This window comes from Pieris brassicae, chromosome 13, assembly GCF_905147105.1.
Source record: "Pieris brassicae chromosome 13, ilPieBrab1.1, whole genome shotgun sequence".
Classification (NCBI taxonomy): Eukaryota; Metazoa; Arthropoda; class Insecta; order Lepidoptera; family Pieridae; genus Pieris; species Pieris brassicae.
In genome coordinates this window covers 2,228,156-2,247,180 of record NC_059677.1, presented here as the reverse complement: position 1 = coordinate 2,247,180, position 19,025 = coordinate 2,228,156, and the positions used below count along the sequence as shown (strand labels likewise).

General features: G+C 33.6%; 2 protein-coding genes across 2 annotated transcripts; one reads left to right on the top strand and one right to left on the bottom strand.

Moving 5' to 3' along the window:
- Position 1: 1 nt before the first annotated feature.
- LOC123717638 (beta-catenin-like protein 1) lies at positions 2 to 10,482 on the bottom strand. Its single transcript, XM_045673730.1, has 12 exons — positions 10,283 to 10,482; positions 10,021 to 10,218; positions 9,672 to 9,950; positions 9,404 to 9,563; positions 8,569 to 8,660; positions 8,295 to 8,426; positions 6,203 to 6,351; positions 5,770 to 5,945; positions 4,584 to 4,750; positions 4,044 to 4,139; positions 1,730 to 1,826; positions 2 to 107 (listed from the first exon to the last, which is right to left on the bottom strand). The coding sequence occupies exons 1-12, from the start codon at positions 10,310 to 10,312 to the stop codon at positions 19 to 21; spliced, it is 1,665 nt and encodes a 554-aa protein (XP_045529686.1). The 5' UTR covers positions 10,313 to 10,482; the 3' UTR covers positions 2 to 18.
- A 495-nt stretch (positions 10,483 to 10,977) lies between these two features.
- Positions 10,978 to 19,017, top strand: LOC123717859. The gene is made up of 8 exons (XM_045674108.1): positions 10,978 to 10,992; positions 11,137 to 11,259; positions 12,745 to 12,975; positions 13,424 to 13,519; positions 15,110 to 15,228; positions 15,528 to 15,593; positions 17,958 to 18,405; positions 18,931 to 19,017. Exons 1-8 carry the CDS (start codon positions 10,978 to 10,980, stop codon positions 19,015 to 19,017), a joined length of 1,185 nt encoding a protein of 394 aa, XP_045530064.1.
- Positions 19,018 to 19,025: the final 8 nt, after the last annotated feature.

Genomic DNA, 19,025 nt, shown 5'->3' with positions numbered 1-19,025 from the left:
ATTAAGAAAATCTTTTATTTAAAACTTATCAACTAATTGTAATATGTGCTGTTGTTCTTGTTGTCTCCATTCTTCGCTGCCGGCGTCGCCGAGGTTGCCGGCATATTCTTAAAAAAATAATTATTTGTTAATGTCTATGTCGCAGTATCGAATAAATCGTTTCTTGGGAATTGTGTCAGATTCTACAACAGGCTACCGAAGTGTGTAACTGATCTTACGACTAAAAAGTTCAAAAACGTCATCAAAGGAATCCTAATTAAAAAAGCGTATTATAAAATCCAAGACTATGTTGACGATAAAGATGTATGGCGCTAATTCCTCTCCGCATGTGCGGCTTCCCTGGCAACTTGCGCTGTGCAAGTGTGTGTATCTCATTTTACACTAATAGTAAAAACTCAATTTTCTTTTGCATTGTATAGAATCTCTGTATACCTTGCATTATATAAACTTCTCAACCGATTATTACTATTGTAACCGAGTCTTTGTAAGCTAAACCATTCCTGAAAAGAGTGTCCATGGAGTTTCTTGCCGGTTCTTCTCCATGAGACCCACTTTTTGGAACCGTGCAACTAGACGTTTCATAAGAGCCTGCAAAGGCCTATTTGAAATAAAACCTTTTGATTTTGCAGTAAAGCAGTTAAATCAGAGAGTTAATGGAATCTCTAGACAGTCAATTAAAGATCGATATTCAATAAGTCGCTAGCGTTTTGATTTAAATAAAGCAGCGTCGAAAACGTTTAACTATCTGTCTGACCGAAAGCCAGCGTGTTGATTAACAATGTAAAACAAGACTCCGCCATGATTATTTCATTTTTTATTGTTATTTCGGTGTGATGGTGAAGAACTGAGAGCTTGGAAATTTCGTGTTTTGCTTTATTCTAAATGGTTAGGTTAGGTTACTCTTGTTGCCTGGGAACGTTTAGGAAACTCGTTAAACGTTTCGTTCACTCACTTGTCTGACGGAACTTTAGCGACTTGATTGAATAACGATCTTTAATTAACTGTCTAGAGATTCAATTAACTCTCTGATTTAACTAATTTAATGCGACATATATATGACACTGTCACTGTAGTCATCTTTATATCTCAAATAGAGACAAAAGAGTTCTATAGTTCAGTAAGGAGTTACTCATTAATTTTTATGAAAGCGGTCATTGCAATGGCCTGAATATATATACCGCCCTACACGGCAAAGAAACATATAAACATATATATATATATGGTTCTGCAGTAATTTTTGCGAAGGTAATTATACAATTATTTTTTTTTTTTGAATATACCTTAATCTTAATATACTAATTATTTATGATAATTTAACTAACACAATAACAACTTTGTCTTAAATTATTATATTCTAATAGCAATGCCCCACGGTTTCACTCGCGTAAATACCGATCACGAGGAATGTCTACTAAGTAGGATGGAGTATTGATACGTTTTATAATAGAGTACAATTATTTTTTTTGTTCTATCACCAACAGTTTCCACGGCGCACGCGCTGACATATTGTTTATAGATAATTTTTGAAAATGTATACATTTGTCAGTGATGATGAAAAAATCGCTCCAGTAGTTGTTGTGAAACATTACAAACAAAGACACAACTGTTTCCTCCTAGTATAGATTCGGCGTAAAAATTAGCAGAATTCCTTTGGATTTTAAAATAAATATATAAGCTGAGTCAACCTAGTGATAAGCATATACAAGCTTGGTCATCATTGTTATCTTACCCCTCATCACATGTCTTATTATCTTCAAAGAGCCACCGCGTAGTGATAATACTCGCTGTACACGTTGTTTTATTGACGCCGGACCAGCTGTACACACCTGCAACGAGGAAATAATTGTTTTTTTTATCAGCATCAGCACATATAACATTCGCACAAACGGTGAAGGAAAACATCGTGAGCAAACTTGCCTTAAACCCAAAAAGTCGACGGCGTGCGTCAGGCACAGATGGCCGATCACCTACTTGCCAATTAGATCAACAAATGATCATGAAACACACAGAAATCTGAGGCCCACACCTAAAAGGTTATAGCGCTATTGATTTTTTTTATTCAAACCTCATACAAATAGAATTTAATAGTAATTAAACACAATTAATTTCGATCTTTGTCGTGGCCCCCAGATGTCTTTTCGTGATGTCTTAATAGACAAGTACATGGGACGAAGTGACAAAAGTCGACTTTTTTTTATGTAAGGCATGTCGTTTCCTACATTTCCTAATGTTTTATTCACCGTACAAGGCTTTAGATCATAGAAAGTCTGTTGGTGTACAGTTTGAAGCTACGACCTCAGAGATGAGTGTCGCACGCTGAAACCACTATACCAACAACTTAGGCTAGTCTAAGATTAAAATTAACTATATTTCTTTGTACATTCTTTAGACTAAAGTATATAAGAGTAAGAAAAACACTTTTTGAACGGATTGAAGCTATGTAATCCGATCAAAAAGTGTTTTTCTTAATGTGTAACAGCTATGTTAACAAAAGACAATACTATACTTTGATATGAGTACTTTTTATAATATAGTATTTCGTATTTTAAATATATACAACTAGCGGACACTATAGACGCTGTCCTGTCTTAATTATGAATATTGATTTAATTAAAACTGCTTTATGTTAAACAAAATTCTTTGTTTGTTTTTCTTGCGCGTATATAAAATAGTATTGTTGGTATTCCAACATGTAACTGGTCATATGAAAAACATAGATTTTCAAGATTAATGCCACATACAATTAGCGACTGTAATTATTTTATATGTATTTTATCAATATAATAACTCCGATCGAAGCATTTGTTTTAAACGATATTCATTTACATCCTCTTTGACGATATTTGCAGCGCGCATTGTCAATGTTATGTCAAACTCTATAAGGTTACATCAAAACAGTTTGAATTGTAATAAATTTTCTATTGTAACAAAAGTATTCTTAAATTTTATAATTTTCCGCGCAATTTTCTTATTTTTTCATTTTTAGAACCTACTCCTGACAATAACAAACAAAAAATAAAGAATTATCGAAGTCGGTCCAGCCGTTCACGCGTGATGCCGTGACCAAGGGAAATAGGGATTCATTTATATATATAAATGAATCGTGAATAATAATAATGTATGAAAATCTAAAGTAGGTGCTTAATCACACTCAGACAAGACTATATTGTTTATGGCAGCTATCACCTGCTAACATGAAGTAATCTTTACTTTAAGTTATATAAATAATATTATATATTTTTTAATAAATTAAAAATAGTAATAATATTCTAAGATTATTAATCCATATTCAGCTACATGTATTAATTTGGCAGGACCAAGACATGAAAGACCATGCATTTTTACTGATGAATAATTAAAAATTCATTATAAAAGCACATTGAGGAACTACTTAAAACCAGAGGGGGCAGGGACACTCAATGCTCAGAGAGCTCACGAGTGCGTTGCCGGCTCGCCGGAGAATTAGTACGCTCATGAAGGACCCCAAGTCGAATTGGTTCGAAAATACTTCAATGGACAGCTGGTTCCACATAGCGGTGATGCTCGGTAAAAATTGCCTTAAAAACGCTCAGCTGTGGAACAACGGACACGAACAACTCCTCTAAACCCTCCATGGTAAATGCGGTAGAAGATGCATAGTGACCCCACAATTCTACGTAACGCCAAGAGATCAAGCCGCGGTCGTCGACAATTCGGTTGAGTTGGTCCGAATTACCAAGTATGGGAGCGTTCAAGTTTAGAGCGTTTTGGAGATTCTTGATCCCCCCCCCCCCTCAATGAAACGCGCCGTAACGTTTCTGTATACAATAGTAAAACGTATCGTTAACACCCCCATTGACTATTACCTAAAACTTACAATTATGTGATGTAAAGTACTGAAAAGTCGAAAATAATATTGTCAATAACGCGTAATTCAATCCCCGCCCCGCATGTAACGTTTTACAATAGGATCCCCCCCCCACTAATTCGTTACGTAATACTTTAATCTCGTCTTGGCACTCCAATCTTGCTTAAATTATTTTGGGCATACATTTCAAACTTACCTCCAATATTATCCTATCAATAAGCTGCAATGTGAACAATCCACCAGACAATCTTTTCAAATACTGTGTATCGTCATCGAGTTCTTCTGCTTCTTGCTAGAACCAAAACTGAGGCTATAGAATTGCATGGCTATTCCACTGGCGGCCTCATCACACAGAGCCATAAGCATTTTATCATTTCCATATAGAGGTAGATGAAAGAATTATGTTATGCCTAGTTCAAAAACTATTTTAAAATACCAGTGACGCTACAACCTTTTAGGTCTTGGCCTCAGATCTCTGTATCCGTTTCGTAATCATAATTTTTTTTAATAGGCAACTATAACACTACTTCTAATGAATATGCAATATTTTAATATCATTTTAAAGTGTCAAATTTTTTACGCGGCCTTTTTCTCTCGGCCTACACCCTCTGTCTTCTTCTACAGACTCAAATTTAATGACGTCAAATAAGTGATACCTGTATCTTATGTTCCATAATAAACATATTTTATTTTAACGAGTATTTTAACTCCACAGATCTTTTCAATATATCCTCACCTCAATGTCCTTTTCAACCCGATCAACTTTGTCCATATATTTGAAGTGTAACTCCAAAAGTCTATCAACTTTCTCCAAATCGTTTTCAGTGAACTTCGCTAGCAATCTTTGTCGCTGACTACCTTGGCAATTTTGTAACATTGACGATATTATTGATACAACGTGTTCTGTAAATTAATAATTGTATAGTCTTCATAAAAAAAACAGTCAATGCCTTTGACAAAGTTAGCCATAATATATTGTGAAAAAAGATAAATGGCTGATATGATATTGGTGAGAAAATAGTTGTTTTATCGTTGGCGCCATATCTTAGTTGCAGCTAGTGGTACTGAACCATAATTATACACTTCTAACCCAAGTATTCCACAAGGTACTCACCTTGGTCATGTTTTATATGTATATATGTTTTTATTATTTATACACGTATGAACACTTATGAACGTCATTTTTTTAAAATTATTTATACTTTACATTGCGAGGCTATTAAGAGAAAATAAATGGCTTCGTAGTACCTACCACTAAATTTGCAACTACTGAACACAATACATTATAGTTACGTATCGGCATCAAAATGTATATTTATAATAGAAAATCGATAACTTTTGATCGATTCAAATTATATATAGGTATATATTTAATCTTGACAGTTTGATTCCAAAACAATAAATTTTTTTGTTATTATATTTGATATAATCATGAAACAAACAACCATATTCAAAGAGAAGTACTGGCAATAAACTCTCCGCCACTTGTTTCAATCACCAAGTATTTTATTTTACAAGATACATGGAGCCGAAACATACACTTTGTCGATAAAGGCTGTAGACTTAAGAAATTAATCATAATAATAAATTACAATACGTTTAAAAAACGGTGTTCTATTTTTAAATGACAGCACTGTGTTCATTTTACGCCAAGCTAAAACCTTACATGTTTTGTTTTTTAAGTTAAAATTCAATTCTAAATTTAAAATTTTACCATTTTCAAAGTTGAAAGTGTAGGCTGAAGAAATGAATCATAATAATAAAATAAACAATTCCTTAAAAAAGGTATTCTATTTTTAAATGTCAGCACTGTTTATTTTTTTTATTAAATTCTAAATTCAAACTTCCCAATTTTCACGACAATTTTCAATGTTGGTTCTCACTATACATTAACCATATTCGATATTTAAAATTTAATTTACCTTCATGTTGGTCAACTGTTAGAAGTCTCTTTCTCTTTGGAGTTTTCATGAATAATGGAAATACTGTGCGTAAACCCAAAATGTCAACAAATTTATTACAGTTGTCCTTCCCATCTGGACCAGCTAAAGCATGATCTAAGACTTTTAATGATCCATTCCTAGACATTTTCTTTTCTCTAGAAAAAAAATACATAATTAAAAAAAATTACAAACGATGTTACTAAGAATTACACATTCCCGTATAGTACTTAAACTTCGGAGCTATTATTTGTATTTGTATCTGTAACCAGGAATCGTTCATATATACTAAGCTAGAATTTTGTTTGTTACACTACGTCTCAGAAATTATTATATAAACTAACAAACATGTCTAAAATCAAAGCCCAACAAAAAGTAGCAATTGGATCTTCAATAAAAAATATCAAAATGTTACCGTAGCATCAAGTTCATAAGCTGGAGTCCCTCGCCTCGTAGGAAACGATCCCTATTGGCTGGCTCCATGAGCGCACAGCACAAGGAGTCAAACATATTCTCCATGGCCTCCTGTTCCTCTGGACCGCTTGGGTCATGTCTTTTGTAAAACTGCAAGTTTTAGAGATAGGAATTAAAAAATACCTATATATCCTACAAGCAGCATTGTTGGCATAGTGGCTTCAGAGTGAGACTCTCATCCCTGAGGTCGTAGGATCGATCCCCGGCTGTGAACCAATGGATTTTCTTTCTATGTGCGTATAACATTAGATCGAACGGCGAAGGAAAACATCGTGAGGAAACCGGCTTGACTTAGACTTATGACTTTGATTCTCATGAAACAGAAATCTGAGGCCCTGACCTAAAAACGTTGAAGCGCCATTGATTTTTATTTATATATCCTACAAAACGGTTGTGTATTAAACCGGTCAAAACATATACATATTAAATGGAACAAGCAAACTAAACTTCATGGATTTATAAAACAAATGAAGCTTACTTATATACTTTCATAGTAAGATAAATAATAATAATAATATTAGTGTCATGAAGAAGTGCAGCGTGTACAAAGTACAGAAGTGAAACTTTTTTTAAAATAAATTATTACTAAGGTAAAAGCCCCAATAGATGATCATGTACCAGTATATGATCACTCCATGTATTTGTATATCTATGTTCATACTGTTTACACACTGTATACGTGCTAATGATAATATAAATAAATAAAAAGTCTGCGTTTAATAGTTTTAAAGTTCTATCTCACTATAGTTCTCTTCTATAGCCACTGGGTTATGCGACGTTCGCTCAATTTCACTCTCTCTCTCGATCTTTTTCACTTGCTTGCTCCCTACTCTCACTCCATAGCTATTTGCTTTATGCTACGTTCGCCCTTTCTCACTCTCTCTCTCAATCAGTTTCAATCGCTCTCTTCCTTTTCATCGACAAAAACGCTGCACATCTTCGTGTCGCTAACAATATTATTATTGCATTTCATCCGTAAAAATTTACCCTCATGCGCCTAAAGAAGTTTCACTTAAAAAAATGTCTAGTTGCCCGTTCCAAAAGGTAGTTTTATAAGGAAAAGAATGGGTATGGAGTTCATAGTTACTAATATTTATTATTATACGTGGGTAACACTGACAATGTAAAACTGGCCAGTTAGAAACATTGTTAATAAAATCTTTTTTTGAATTTCAGTTTTAGAACTCTTTGGTAACCGAAAGTATTAAATTGCATTCATTTGTCATTTGTTTTTATGAATTGGCGGCAAATCGAAAACTCTTGTTACGCGTGAAAATGAGAGAAAAAACAACAAACAGCTCAGTGGGTGTTTCCTTTAGAGGATACGCCAACTAAGGTAAAGAAAGGAGGAAGTCAAGGAAAAATTATGATTGCCTCATTCTTTGGTTGGAAAGGTCATTTTGCGACAGTTGTGCTAGAAGATGGAAGGACAGTTACTGCAGACTGGTATGTCAATCGCTGTTTGCCTGTTGTCGTGGAAAAAGTTCGACAGCAGCGCCCACGAAGCAGGATCCTCCTTCACCACGACAATGTCCACACGACAAAAGTCCGTTTTTCGAAGTGCGCTGAAGCACTTCGAAAAACGGACTTTTGAATATTTGACTATGGCAGGTGTCGAGATAATCAGTCTTCCGCCATACAGTCCTGACCTGGCACCCTGTGACTTTCATGTATACCCAAGAACTAAAGATTAAATTGGATGTATTCGCTTTACGAGCGCTGAAGATGCGGTGAAAGCGTACGAAAATGCCATATAAGAGACGCCTAAGGAAGAATGGGCCCACTGCTTTTCTCAGTGGTTCCATCGAATGCGGCGATGCGTAGAGAGGAACGGAGATTACTCCGAAAAACAATAAAAGTAGTGGCAACTTTCTACATTAAGCCGTTTTTCATTTTCTAAACATTTTCAGTGTTACCTAGGTACCTAATCTACATCACTTATTTTTCTTTCTTTGTGTGCTACAGTATGAACCTCTTTGGTAAAGGCCTCATAGTAAGATAAACTTAACAATCTTAAGACAAAAAATACTCACAGCTAACTGTTGTAATAGTACATCAATGCCATCAAGTTCTCCTAACAATTTTCTATTCTCGGGTGTATTTTGCAGAAGTATTGACAATATCTCTGTCGCATACAATTTATTGGCATCAAACGGTATTTTCATCTGAGAATAATATTTTCTACAATATACATGTATCACAAACATTTTAAAGAAAGTTAAATATTTTTGTTGACACAATTATTTTTATATAATCAGTTTATTGCCAAACGCACAACCTCATATATGAAATTTAAAAATTTTATACCTTCAATCTCTTAAGAATCCACTGAATGAAGCCTTGTTTTGCAACTTCAACACATAATTCAGGACGAAACTCAGTTATATTTTCAACGATTCCTGCAATTAACACAATGTATTAACGGGCTCTATTTTTTAAACCATTGCATAGAAATAATTACAAATTTACTTATTAATCTATGCCAAAGTTTGAATTAGAAACACTACACACATGATTAATAATCACGAGCTGTATCTGCATAATAATATAATAAATAAGTATAGTGTAAACTCCATGTTCTCCACGTCCCACAATTTAACAACAAACCCCCTAAAGCAATGAAATCACTTGGCTTTAGTTGGTTTAGCTTGTCCTTCATAACAACAATAATTTAGTAAAGTACTTTTTAAGTTGCTAGAATTAGTAAAAACTGTGTACATTCCTCTTTCGCTTTATTATCCTAGCCCATTATGAACTCGACTGTCGACGTCATGCATACAAACTTTGTAATCAAAAAAATTCATTCTTTTGTTTACAAATTGGGATTCCTTGCACATGCTTAATCAGGAAAGTGCTTCAATATTGCAAGATATGAATAAAATAAGTCAAAAAATACAACTTAATTAATGATGAAGTAAAAGACGTCTGGCTAAAATAACAGACTATACGCAATAGCATTCAAATAAGAATTATTTTTTATGTTTTTACCAACACTAGTCTGAAATAAATGTTTTCTTTTTCTAATACAGATTACTTCTTTCCATTTCACCACAACTCTTTGTAATGTCAAAATAAGCACAGTCCCTTAAGTATTGCTATATAGAGTTTATGCTGTATGTACATTTAATGATTTTATACACACCCAAAGTATTATGTACAGCATCTCTCTCATCTGGCACTTGTTCATCAAGACGAGCCAAATTATGTAAGAGTAGAGATGGACACTCTGCATCAGCTAAAGCATTGATTAACTCCTCCGCACCTTCCTCACTCTCATGCAATATATCAACATCTGTTAATTCCTGGAATTATCAATTTACCTAATATTATAAAAAAACAATAGCTTTTGAAAACAAGTAAGTAGTGTTAAACATTAAATTCTAAATAAATGCACAAAATTATAGATATACCTGTAACAAATTCACAACTTTTGTTGAAACATCTGTATTATCATGGGATAGAAGTTCTAAAAGTGAATTTATGCATTTCAAGTCTACGAGTAGTGGATACTGGTCAGGTACTGTTGCAACTGCACTTAATTCTTGCAATGCATCATATAAATCCAATTCACTGTCCATAAACTTCTCAGGCTGATCAGGAAATTTAATTCTCATTTCTCTGTTCCTTAAGGCTTTCTTTTCGAAATTTAGAACAAGTTTTTTAACTGCTGTTTCATCCAAAACTTCTCCCTGGAAAACAAAATAATTATTGGAAAAAAAACATTGATTTCTTATGTGTGTGGGCTATAGGGTAGCTTACCTCTGTAACAACATTTTCTACAAATTTTAGAATATCTTCGCGTTCTTTGTCGGTTATAGTAGGTTCTTTGGGCAGAGACTTTGCAGATCTTTCGAATTCTGCACCAACTGCTCGTCGACGTACTTTTTTCGAACGAACACTTTCTTCATCTGAATCTTCGAGTTCATCTTCATTAGGACGCTTAGGTGTTGGGGTAGGCTAAGGGATAAATTAATGTAGTAACGAATAGATAAGACATCAATACACAAATAAATAAACTAACCTTAAAAGACAATAGTTCGCCGACATCCATTTTAATAGTTGTTTATATTAAGTTGTACAAAAATTATAATTCCCAATGTAATACATGAATTATCAAAAATATTTTACAATATATTCCAATTACCTAGTTAGGCAAAGGGTTGTGTTTTCAGGTTGACCGACAATACATACTAGGAAAACTTTTGAATGATCACGGCAATTGTTTGGTATGGAACTATGGAATGGCGTGACAAATGTCAATATGTCACAACAGCAGTCTGCACAGATAATTAATAGGGAAATTTATTACTTGTACCTATTAATTATTATACTATAAATAGATGTTGGTAGATAATAACTGCTGGCACAATGTTTTCCTTCTAGCTACAATTTTATATTGTTTTTGTATAAACAGCAACATAGTTACACCTTCTTGATATTGTCACATTCGGAATAAAAATATTAAGTTATTCGAGTCAATTAATGTTTACCTAATGATGTTATAAATAAATGCTAGCGATATATATAATCTACGTGTAAAAGACTTAGCAATTAATAAAGCATGCATGTAGGAATAAACTATCCATATGCAATGTATTTTGGAAGGACTATTGACATACATTGACAGACTACATTAAATTTGATGAGTTTTATTTATTTTATTCTGTGAGCAAATATTTCTAATATTTCCCGCGGAAAAAAATATAGCTTAAAGCAATGAAGTACATAAGAGTAAACGTGTGAATATTTGTATAATGGAACGATCACTTATTAAAATTTTGACTTATAACAGTAAAACTAAAAAGGTTATTTTTATTTAAGTGCTTTTAATTCTTACAGTGACACAAATAATTACTAACTAAAACTTTGTTGTAGAAAACACAAAATCAAGATATTACTGAAAAAGAAATATATAAACTTTTGATTTTATTAAGAGACTGCGATACAAATTTGCAAACACAAATTATCTTGGCGTTGGGATCTGTTTTATTCAGGAATGTAAGTGTTTTTTGTACTGTTTAAGTAGCCAGAATATAAAAAAACAAAACCAAATGTAGTCAACAAAGTATTATCAGTAAATATTACTACTACTTTGAATTAATCACATTTCAAGCATCATGTTTCTGGTCTTAGTTAACTTAAGACTATATACTGAGAAGTCGTATTGCTAGCCGCGACTCTCAACCCTAAGCACGAGTTTGAGGTGTGTCTATGCACCGTTAGACTTTGCTTTCCCTGTGCGCAATTGGTGGATAGAAAATCATGAAAATACGACGTGCCTAAGACAGGTCTCAGACACAAGGCATTCATTAGTAAAAAATCAAGGAATATTTACAGAGATGTGTCTTAAAATTTTAGGTTTAGGTTATGATTTAGATAACTCCAAACCGTAATCTAAAATATTTTTATTTACGGTAGTACGGTAGTCGTACATAGTTCGAGTTCTGAATCTCAATATTAGTATTTTTTCTTTATTTTAAATTTTAGTAGAACGGCAAACGGGCAGGAAGCTCATCTGGTCTTAAGTACCCATGGACACTCTCAATGTCAGAGGGATCGCAACTGCATTCTTGAAGGACCTTGAGTCGAATAAAAAAATAAATCAATGCTACAACCGTTTTAGGTTTGGACCTCAGATTTCTGTATCTGGTTCCTGACTAAATAATCTAATAGGCAAGTAGGTGATCAGCCTTCTGTGCCTGACACACGCTGTCGACTTTTTTTTTGGGTCTAAGGCAAGCCGATTTCCTCACGATGTTTTCCTTCACCGAGCTAATATTAAATGCGCACATAGAAAGAAAATCCATTGGTGCACAGCCGGGGATCGAACCTACGACCTCAGGGATGAGAGTCGCACGCTGAAGCCACTAGGCCAATACTGCTCATTGTGTCGAATAGGTTCGGAAATACTTCAGTGGGTAGCTGGTTCCATATAGTTCCATTATTACCGCTATTTTAGTTATAAATAAAATAAATAACAATCAACACTATCTTTTAAGGTCTGTGCCACACATTTTTGTATGACTCGTGATCATTTTTTTTTTATTAGAGGCGTATATGGCCTTCTGTGGCTGACACACGCTATCGACCTATTGGGTCTAAGGCATGTCGATTTCCTGACGATAGTTTCCTTCATCGTACGAGCGAATGTTAAACGAGTACATAGAAGATCGCTGCACGGAATTCGAACCTTTGACCTAAGATGAAGACGGACGGAAGCCACTTTTTTGTATGAGGTGAAAATGCGCTTGCGCAGGCCACCACCAAGGATGTCGAGCTTGACGCGAGGACTGTGGGGCTGGGCTTGCACTCAAATCCCTCTGCTATTCAGAAGGGGTAGCGAGACCCCACCCACTAAAAACACCTCAGCCCTTCACGCGCTCTTAAGATGGGCTCTCGGGGTTCGCCAGGCATTCTACCCAAGGACGCTGAAGCCACTAGGCCAACACTCTTTGGTTATAGTTTGTTTGTTTTTTTTTTCAGAATAAACAACGCGAAATAATTATAAAACATGATCCATTATATGAAACATTATCAAAATATTTAAACAAAGGCCAACAAATCGGACTGACGCTTAAGTTTATATCAGCATTGCTATACATAGATATGAAGGAAGGACCGACGAGACGGAAATCTTTATATATATATGGCCAGAATATGATAAGGATTAGTGGTTGTCTTTCTGCTCTGCGCATTCTCTTTGTGTCTATGATGGTACTATCATTTAATTATTAAATATAGTTAACCCCTATTTTTATTACAGTAGATAGGTTATTTTTATTGAATTAAAAAAAAATCTTGGAACAAACATCGCAAAACGATGTATGCCGGGTCAGCTAGTAATCTTCTATAATATAAAACGAATCGCAAAATGTGTTGGTAAGCGCATTTTACGGCGAGAAAAATTTGAATAATTTCCGGGAAAACCCTAAAACAGCCCTTTTCTATTTCCCATACAAACGTTAAGTAAATATATAATATAAAAATATACTAATACATAAATTACACTTATTAATAAATTGTAAAAAGTGCAACATCAGGGATGAAAAAGAAGACTTGATAGATAAAGAGGCAATTACATTTATGTAGTTAGAGAAACAATCACTCCTATATCTTGATATGGATAAAAAAAATTATTTAGTATATAAAACGTTATCTTTAGCAACGAGAGCTGTGGATTGCATTGTGCCGTTGTCTCGCTGATGTCTGTCGTGGTTGTGTCCTGAACCAGACCTTTTGTTCGGATCTTATCCCTATGGTATGACTTGTCTATATAAATAAGTATAATAATAAAAAATACTCATACAAATACAAATAATATCGACAGTTTAGTGACAAATTTCCCATTATACTTTAAATGTCTTTCACTAACGAATCACGTTCCATGAAAAATTAACGAAATTTTTTAAAGAAAATCTAATACAAAATGTACTAGAGTTTCCTAACTGTCATCTTAGACAGCACTAAGATCGCTGTCCGCTAATAAATTTAAAAGTGAGTTGACATAGTCATCTAGAAATAGCATTTCATGAGAAACATAAAACATTCCTGCTATGCCTGTTCCTCAACAGAGGATGTTTTTACTTCATTCTTCTTTGTCTTCGAGCGAATAACTATATCGCTAAATGTTGTTGATGATTAAACTGTATCGTAAAACCAGAAATCTTAATAAAGCACTGCGTCACGTCCAGGGCCGTCTTGAACTAGGCTGGGGCCCTTGAGCACGCAAGAATTTGGGGCCTTTTTGGAAAGTAAAAAAGCGAAAGATAATATTTTTTTTACTAAGTACATATAGCCATTTATTACAGGTAATCAAGTATAATAAAATGAAGTATGATTAAAACTATAATTCATAATATTAGAATGCTGCTGTTTTTTTGGTTACGATTACGATAATTGTTTCTTTTGAGCAAAAGCTTCTGTGTTATATCCTTAAGTAAACTTTTAATGCACTTAATTGACAAATTACTCAGTCATTCTTGTTTGCAATTTATCTTTTATTATCTTAAGTTGTGACAATGACCGCTCTCCACTACAATTGGTATTGGTGATGTTAGTTATTTCGACTACGTATTTGCGTGTTGTTCCCACGAGAATGTAAGTGCGTGCTCCTATTTCACCACGCCTCCTGCTGATGTCATGTGGAACATGGTGTGATCGTTGCAGCTCCTTACAAACGTTGTCTAAAACAAAAAAGCTTGGCGATTAAAAAGAGTGGCGGAGAGTTTATTGCCAGTTTTTCTCTTCCGTTCTACGCCCTTGATTTGAGAACTGGCAGTAAATGTAAAATTAGAAGCATTTAATGTATATTTATTTTTTATTGACGTTCATAAGTGCACACTGTTACCTATATGAATAAATGATTTTTGACTTTGACTTTGAACCATTAGGCAAAGGAATATTCTTGTAGCAATTTCTACGTTCGGAAATATTATTAATTAGTACAGTAAGAATAGTTGTAGCCGTCGATATAATGGCGTAGTATATACTTTGTTATTTACAAAGTTACCTTCTGAAAGATGACTGATTTGTGAAAAAAGTGTAATGTGCCCGACAAAAATGTTTTGAGAATAAATCTGTGATAGAATTGTCGGTCCTTCGGGGCCCCCTAAGAATGGGGGCCCTGTGCACGGCCCCGTGTGCCCTTATGGGCCACAATCCGGCGTTCCGATATTTTTCTCATGACTAATTCCGCTTTTCAACGCCGGACTGTAACGCACATAGATCTTACGAGGTTTCTTATACAGTAGACGTATACTGATACGCCAGTTTCTAAAACAAATTCACTTGCTTAGGTCACAAGGTCATGAGTGGCTGAGACCTGGTCTTAGCGCATTATTTTTTTTAGTGCATCACGTTTTGTCGTCGTGATACATTCGTAATAGTCTTCTTACAAAGCTTGCTAGAGGGACATGAAAAAAACAATCGCTTGTTTCACCTAAACAATGGAATGTCGATATTTACAAGGTACAATTAAGAAATATTTCTATATACGTTTTTCTAGAAATCGAATCTAACTTCTTTAGGTTAAACGTCTCATTTGTCTAATCCCAGTCTAGTGTAACATTAGTTAACTAAAGAGTGATGAAAGTACATTAGTTAAGAGTTTAGTATGAGGATTAGCAACTATAATTGTAGCATGTTTAAAAATATTATTTAAATTAGGTATTTACAAACACACACACATAAGATATATGTAGATATGTGTGTGATTCTGTGTTTAGTTGAAAACAATCTTCCACTCAACTTATGTTTTAAAATTTTAGGGAATCGATGTATAACACGCAATATTTACAATTATTGAACACAGTTATAGAAAACGTAACGGAAGAGTTTGTTATGATATTAAAAAATCATTTGTTCTCGGAATTGTACCAGCTACGTATGAAAACACACTCCGAGGTATGTTTATAACATGAGGTAATATAATATTGAATATTTCACATTAAACATTTCTATTTCAAATTAGACATATATTTAGTTAACATAAAGTATTCCTACAACTTTATAAATACATAATTTAATGTAACAAAAAACAATAACTAACTAATGCGGTCTCCTGTGATCGACTAACCTTTTTGCTATTTTCTTAAAAAAGCCTTATAGAGCCACACGGACCAAGGGTCTCGACACCGAATGGGACAAAATCATATTAAGAGCCTAGACTAATATCCCTATAAATAAATTTATATTGGACAATATAAAAAGCGTTATTGTGTCACACAAAACGGTCACTTAGAAATAAATGTCTACGTCTGTCAATATTAATGTAGCATTAAAGTAGTTAAATCAGAGAGTTAATTGAATCTCTAGACAGTTAATTAAAGATCGATGTTCAATCAAGTTCCGTCAGACAAGTGAGTGAACGAAACGTTTAACGAGTTTCCTAAACGTTTCCCAGGCAACAAGACTAACCTAATCTAACCTAACCGTTTACAATAAAGCAAAACACGGAATATCCAAGCTCTCAGTTCTTCATGATCACACCGAAATAACAATAAAAAATTAAATAATCATGGCGGAGTCTTGTTTTACATTGTTAATCAACACGCTGGCTTTCGGTCAGAGAGATAGTTAAACGTTTTCGACGTTGCTTTATTTAAATCAAAACGCTAGCGACTTGATTGAATTGAATATTTAATTAACTGTCTAGAGATTCAATTAACTCTCTGATTTAACTACTTTACTGCGACATTAATACTATCCTATAGTTTTACTAGAGAAAAATAATATGTACTTTCCAACATATGGAACAGTCTAAGATACATTAGAATCGCCTTTGTATTTTTCATATCCACGCATTTCTGCATACAGGTACATATAAAGTGATTATATAGTCTATTTTTTAAATTGTTTTTTTCCTGTCTATGAAAGAGGTTGCTTTATACCCCACTGTATACAGGAAGTAATAACTTCTGGCTACTCAGAGAAAATTAAGTTTGTCATTAAAAGTTAACGAAAGTTATATGTGTATTTAAAGGAAAACCTAACAATTATATGTATTGCGGAGGATTTAGAGATAGATTGCTTTGTTAGCTAAAACATTTTTTTATGTGTTAGATTTTTACATCACTAAATCTTTTTATTTATAAGTAGATCGTAATTCTTCTGTGTCATACTTGCTAAACAGTTAGGTCTGGATATCCAAGTTCCCTTACGTTTTTAAATCAATTTTCCTTTAGTGCTTATATGATTTATGAAAATGTTTGTTATGTTTACCTATAAGTGCTTGTTATATTCAATCTTATTTATTTATTTATTTTACTAATGTATCCGTATGCCGAGCATTGCCAAGCTTTTGTACATAAGTAAATCAATACGTATATTTTTCTACTTGTTTTTAAATTTTACAGATATCACAATGGGCGTCCATAATATTATATTCATACGAAAAAGGTATTTATAATAATTTAATATATATATATTTTTTATTTTTATTTTACAGTACACTTTAGATGATAAGAATTCTAAAAGTTTCCAACAAAATAGACTAGCTTTTTATCAGACATAATTATTTTGTTTAACTATTATTAATGTCATTCAAGGAAAAGAGCGAACCAATTCTTAAAAGGCCGTCAACGCACTCGCAAGCCCTCTAGCATCCATGACCGCCGGTATCACGTAACATCAGGTGCTCCGTTTGTCCCCAATTATATTAATGTCGTAGAAAATAAAAATGGAAGTGGCCTGACAATCCCTATCATATACCAATTATGCATCATTATTTTTTAAATTTTAGATAAATTTTCTTCAAAATTATTAACAAAAGATTTAGCTTTAGGTAAATACAGGGATAAACTTAAATGGGACAATGAATCAACACGGAATGAAGCAAAGAATAACTGTACAGTTATTCATCCTTCAAGGGATGGACAAGAAAGCGATAACACAGACGAACTTTTAAAAAATGTGTTCAGAGAAGTTGCAAATTATAATTACTATGAAAGGCGTAATAAAAATATACGAAATACCAATGATATAAAAGGCCCACGAGCATTTTTCTCAAACGAAGATAAAATAATGAATCCAAGAAGCAGAAAACATATAGATCTTTCTTTTTCTTCTCTTGTAAAATCACATGTACGCGAAAATTCATTTTTTCCTTATAAAAATAACCACGATAGTCTAATAAATAAATCTTCGTGTATGATAACCGACAATACATATGAACACACTGAACCAAGATTTAATAACAGTGGTAATAATTTTTATCCCATATCCACGTCCACGCCCAAAAGAGATCGAACACTATCAACAATAACAAAAATCTACGAAAACAGAAAGATTACTAAGCGTCCTAAAAAATACAAAGTACCAAATAAAGTCAATCGTTCGCTTAGCATAAAATTTCTCGACGTTGTTAATAGTTCCTGTACTACAATTATTAAAAGCATAAAAAGTGTGTTCACACGAAACACCTCAGTGAAACAAACCGTAAATGAAAAATGCGGGAGTTTCACGGAATATATGAGAATTAGGGACCAATATTTGAGTGATATAAGTAAAAGTTCGCCAGATGTAAAATCTTGTATGACCTGCAATGATACACTCCTACTCAAAGAAAAATTGGTATCTGACGATTGCTTGAAAGTAACCGTAAAGAAGCTGAAACATGGCATTAACATGTTCGGCTGCGATTTTAAGGTATATTATAAATTGGCAACTAATATATTTGTATAATTATTTTGTTGATATTTAAAAAATGAATGACCAGACTTTGGTATCCATTGGTGGTGTTTGAACGACTACCTCAGGGTTGAATTTCAAAATTATTTATTCATATAGGTAACACAATGTAAATAAACCTCTCACTGGCAGTTCTCAATTCAAGGGCGTAGAACGGATGAGAAGAACTGGAAATATACTCTCCGCCACTCTTTAATCGCCAAGGTTTTGTCTTACAAAATGTTTGGAGCTGCAACCATTACACCATGTTCCACATGCCAACTTTAAGTAATTAATAGTTAATAATTACAGAAAAAAACAATGATTTGTCCTCTATCAGCAGTAGGCATGGTGAAATAGGAGCACGCTCTTGCATTATCGCAATAACACGCTAATAACAAGTGTGTAAGTGCGCTATAGGATATATTTAATAATCCATGTTAGTTTAAAAAAAACAATTTTAATAAAAAAACATTTTATTTACAACTACCCTCTCATTTACAGAAAATATCCAAAACATTTTGGCCACACAAACAATGCATGACACCGGCTGTACTTTATAATTTATACCGGAAGCTATTAATTAAATAAATAATTAA

Excerpts from the sequence above, each read along its gene's own strand:
- LOC123717638 (XM_045673730.1), bottom strand. The coding sequence starts at position 10,312 with ATGGATGTCGGCGAACTATTGTCTTTTAAG. Across the intron at positions 6,352-8,294 it reads TACTATTACAACAGTTAGCT|TTTTACAAAAGACATGACCC; the intron begins GTGAGTATTTTT and ends TAAAACTTGCAG. Across the intron at positions 4,140-4,583 it reads GGGTTGAAAAGGACATTGAG|CAAGAAGCAGAAGAACTCGA; the intron begins GTGAGGATATAT and ends TTTTGGTTCTAG.
- LOC123717859 (XM_045674108.1), top strand. Across the intron at positions 11,260-12,744 it reads GATCTGTTTTATTCAGGAAT|AATAAACAACGCGAAATAAT; the intron begins GTAAGTGTTTTT and ends TTTTTTTTTCAG. Across the intron at positions 13,520-15,109 it reads GTTCGGATCTTATCCCTATG|TGCATCACGTTTTGTCGTCG; the intron begins GTATGACTTGTC and ends TATTTTTTTTAG.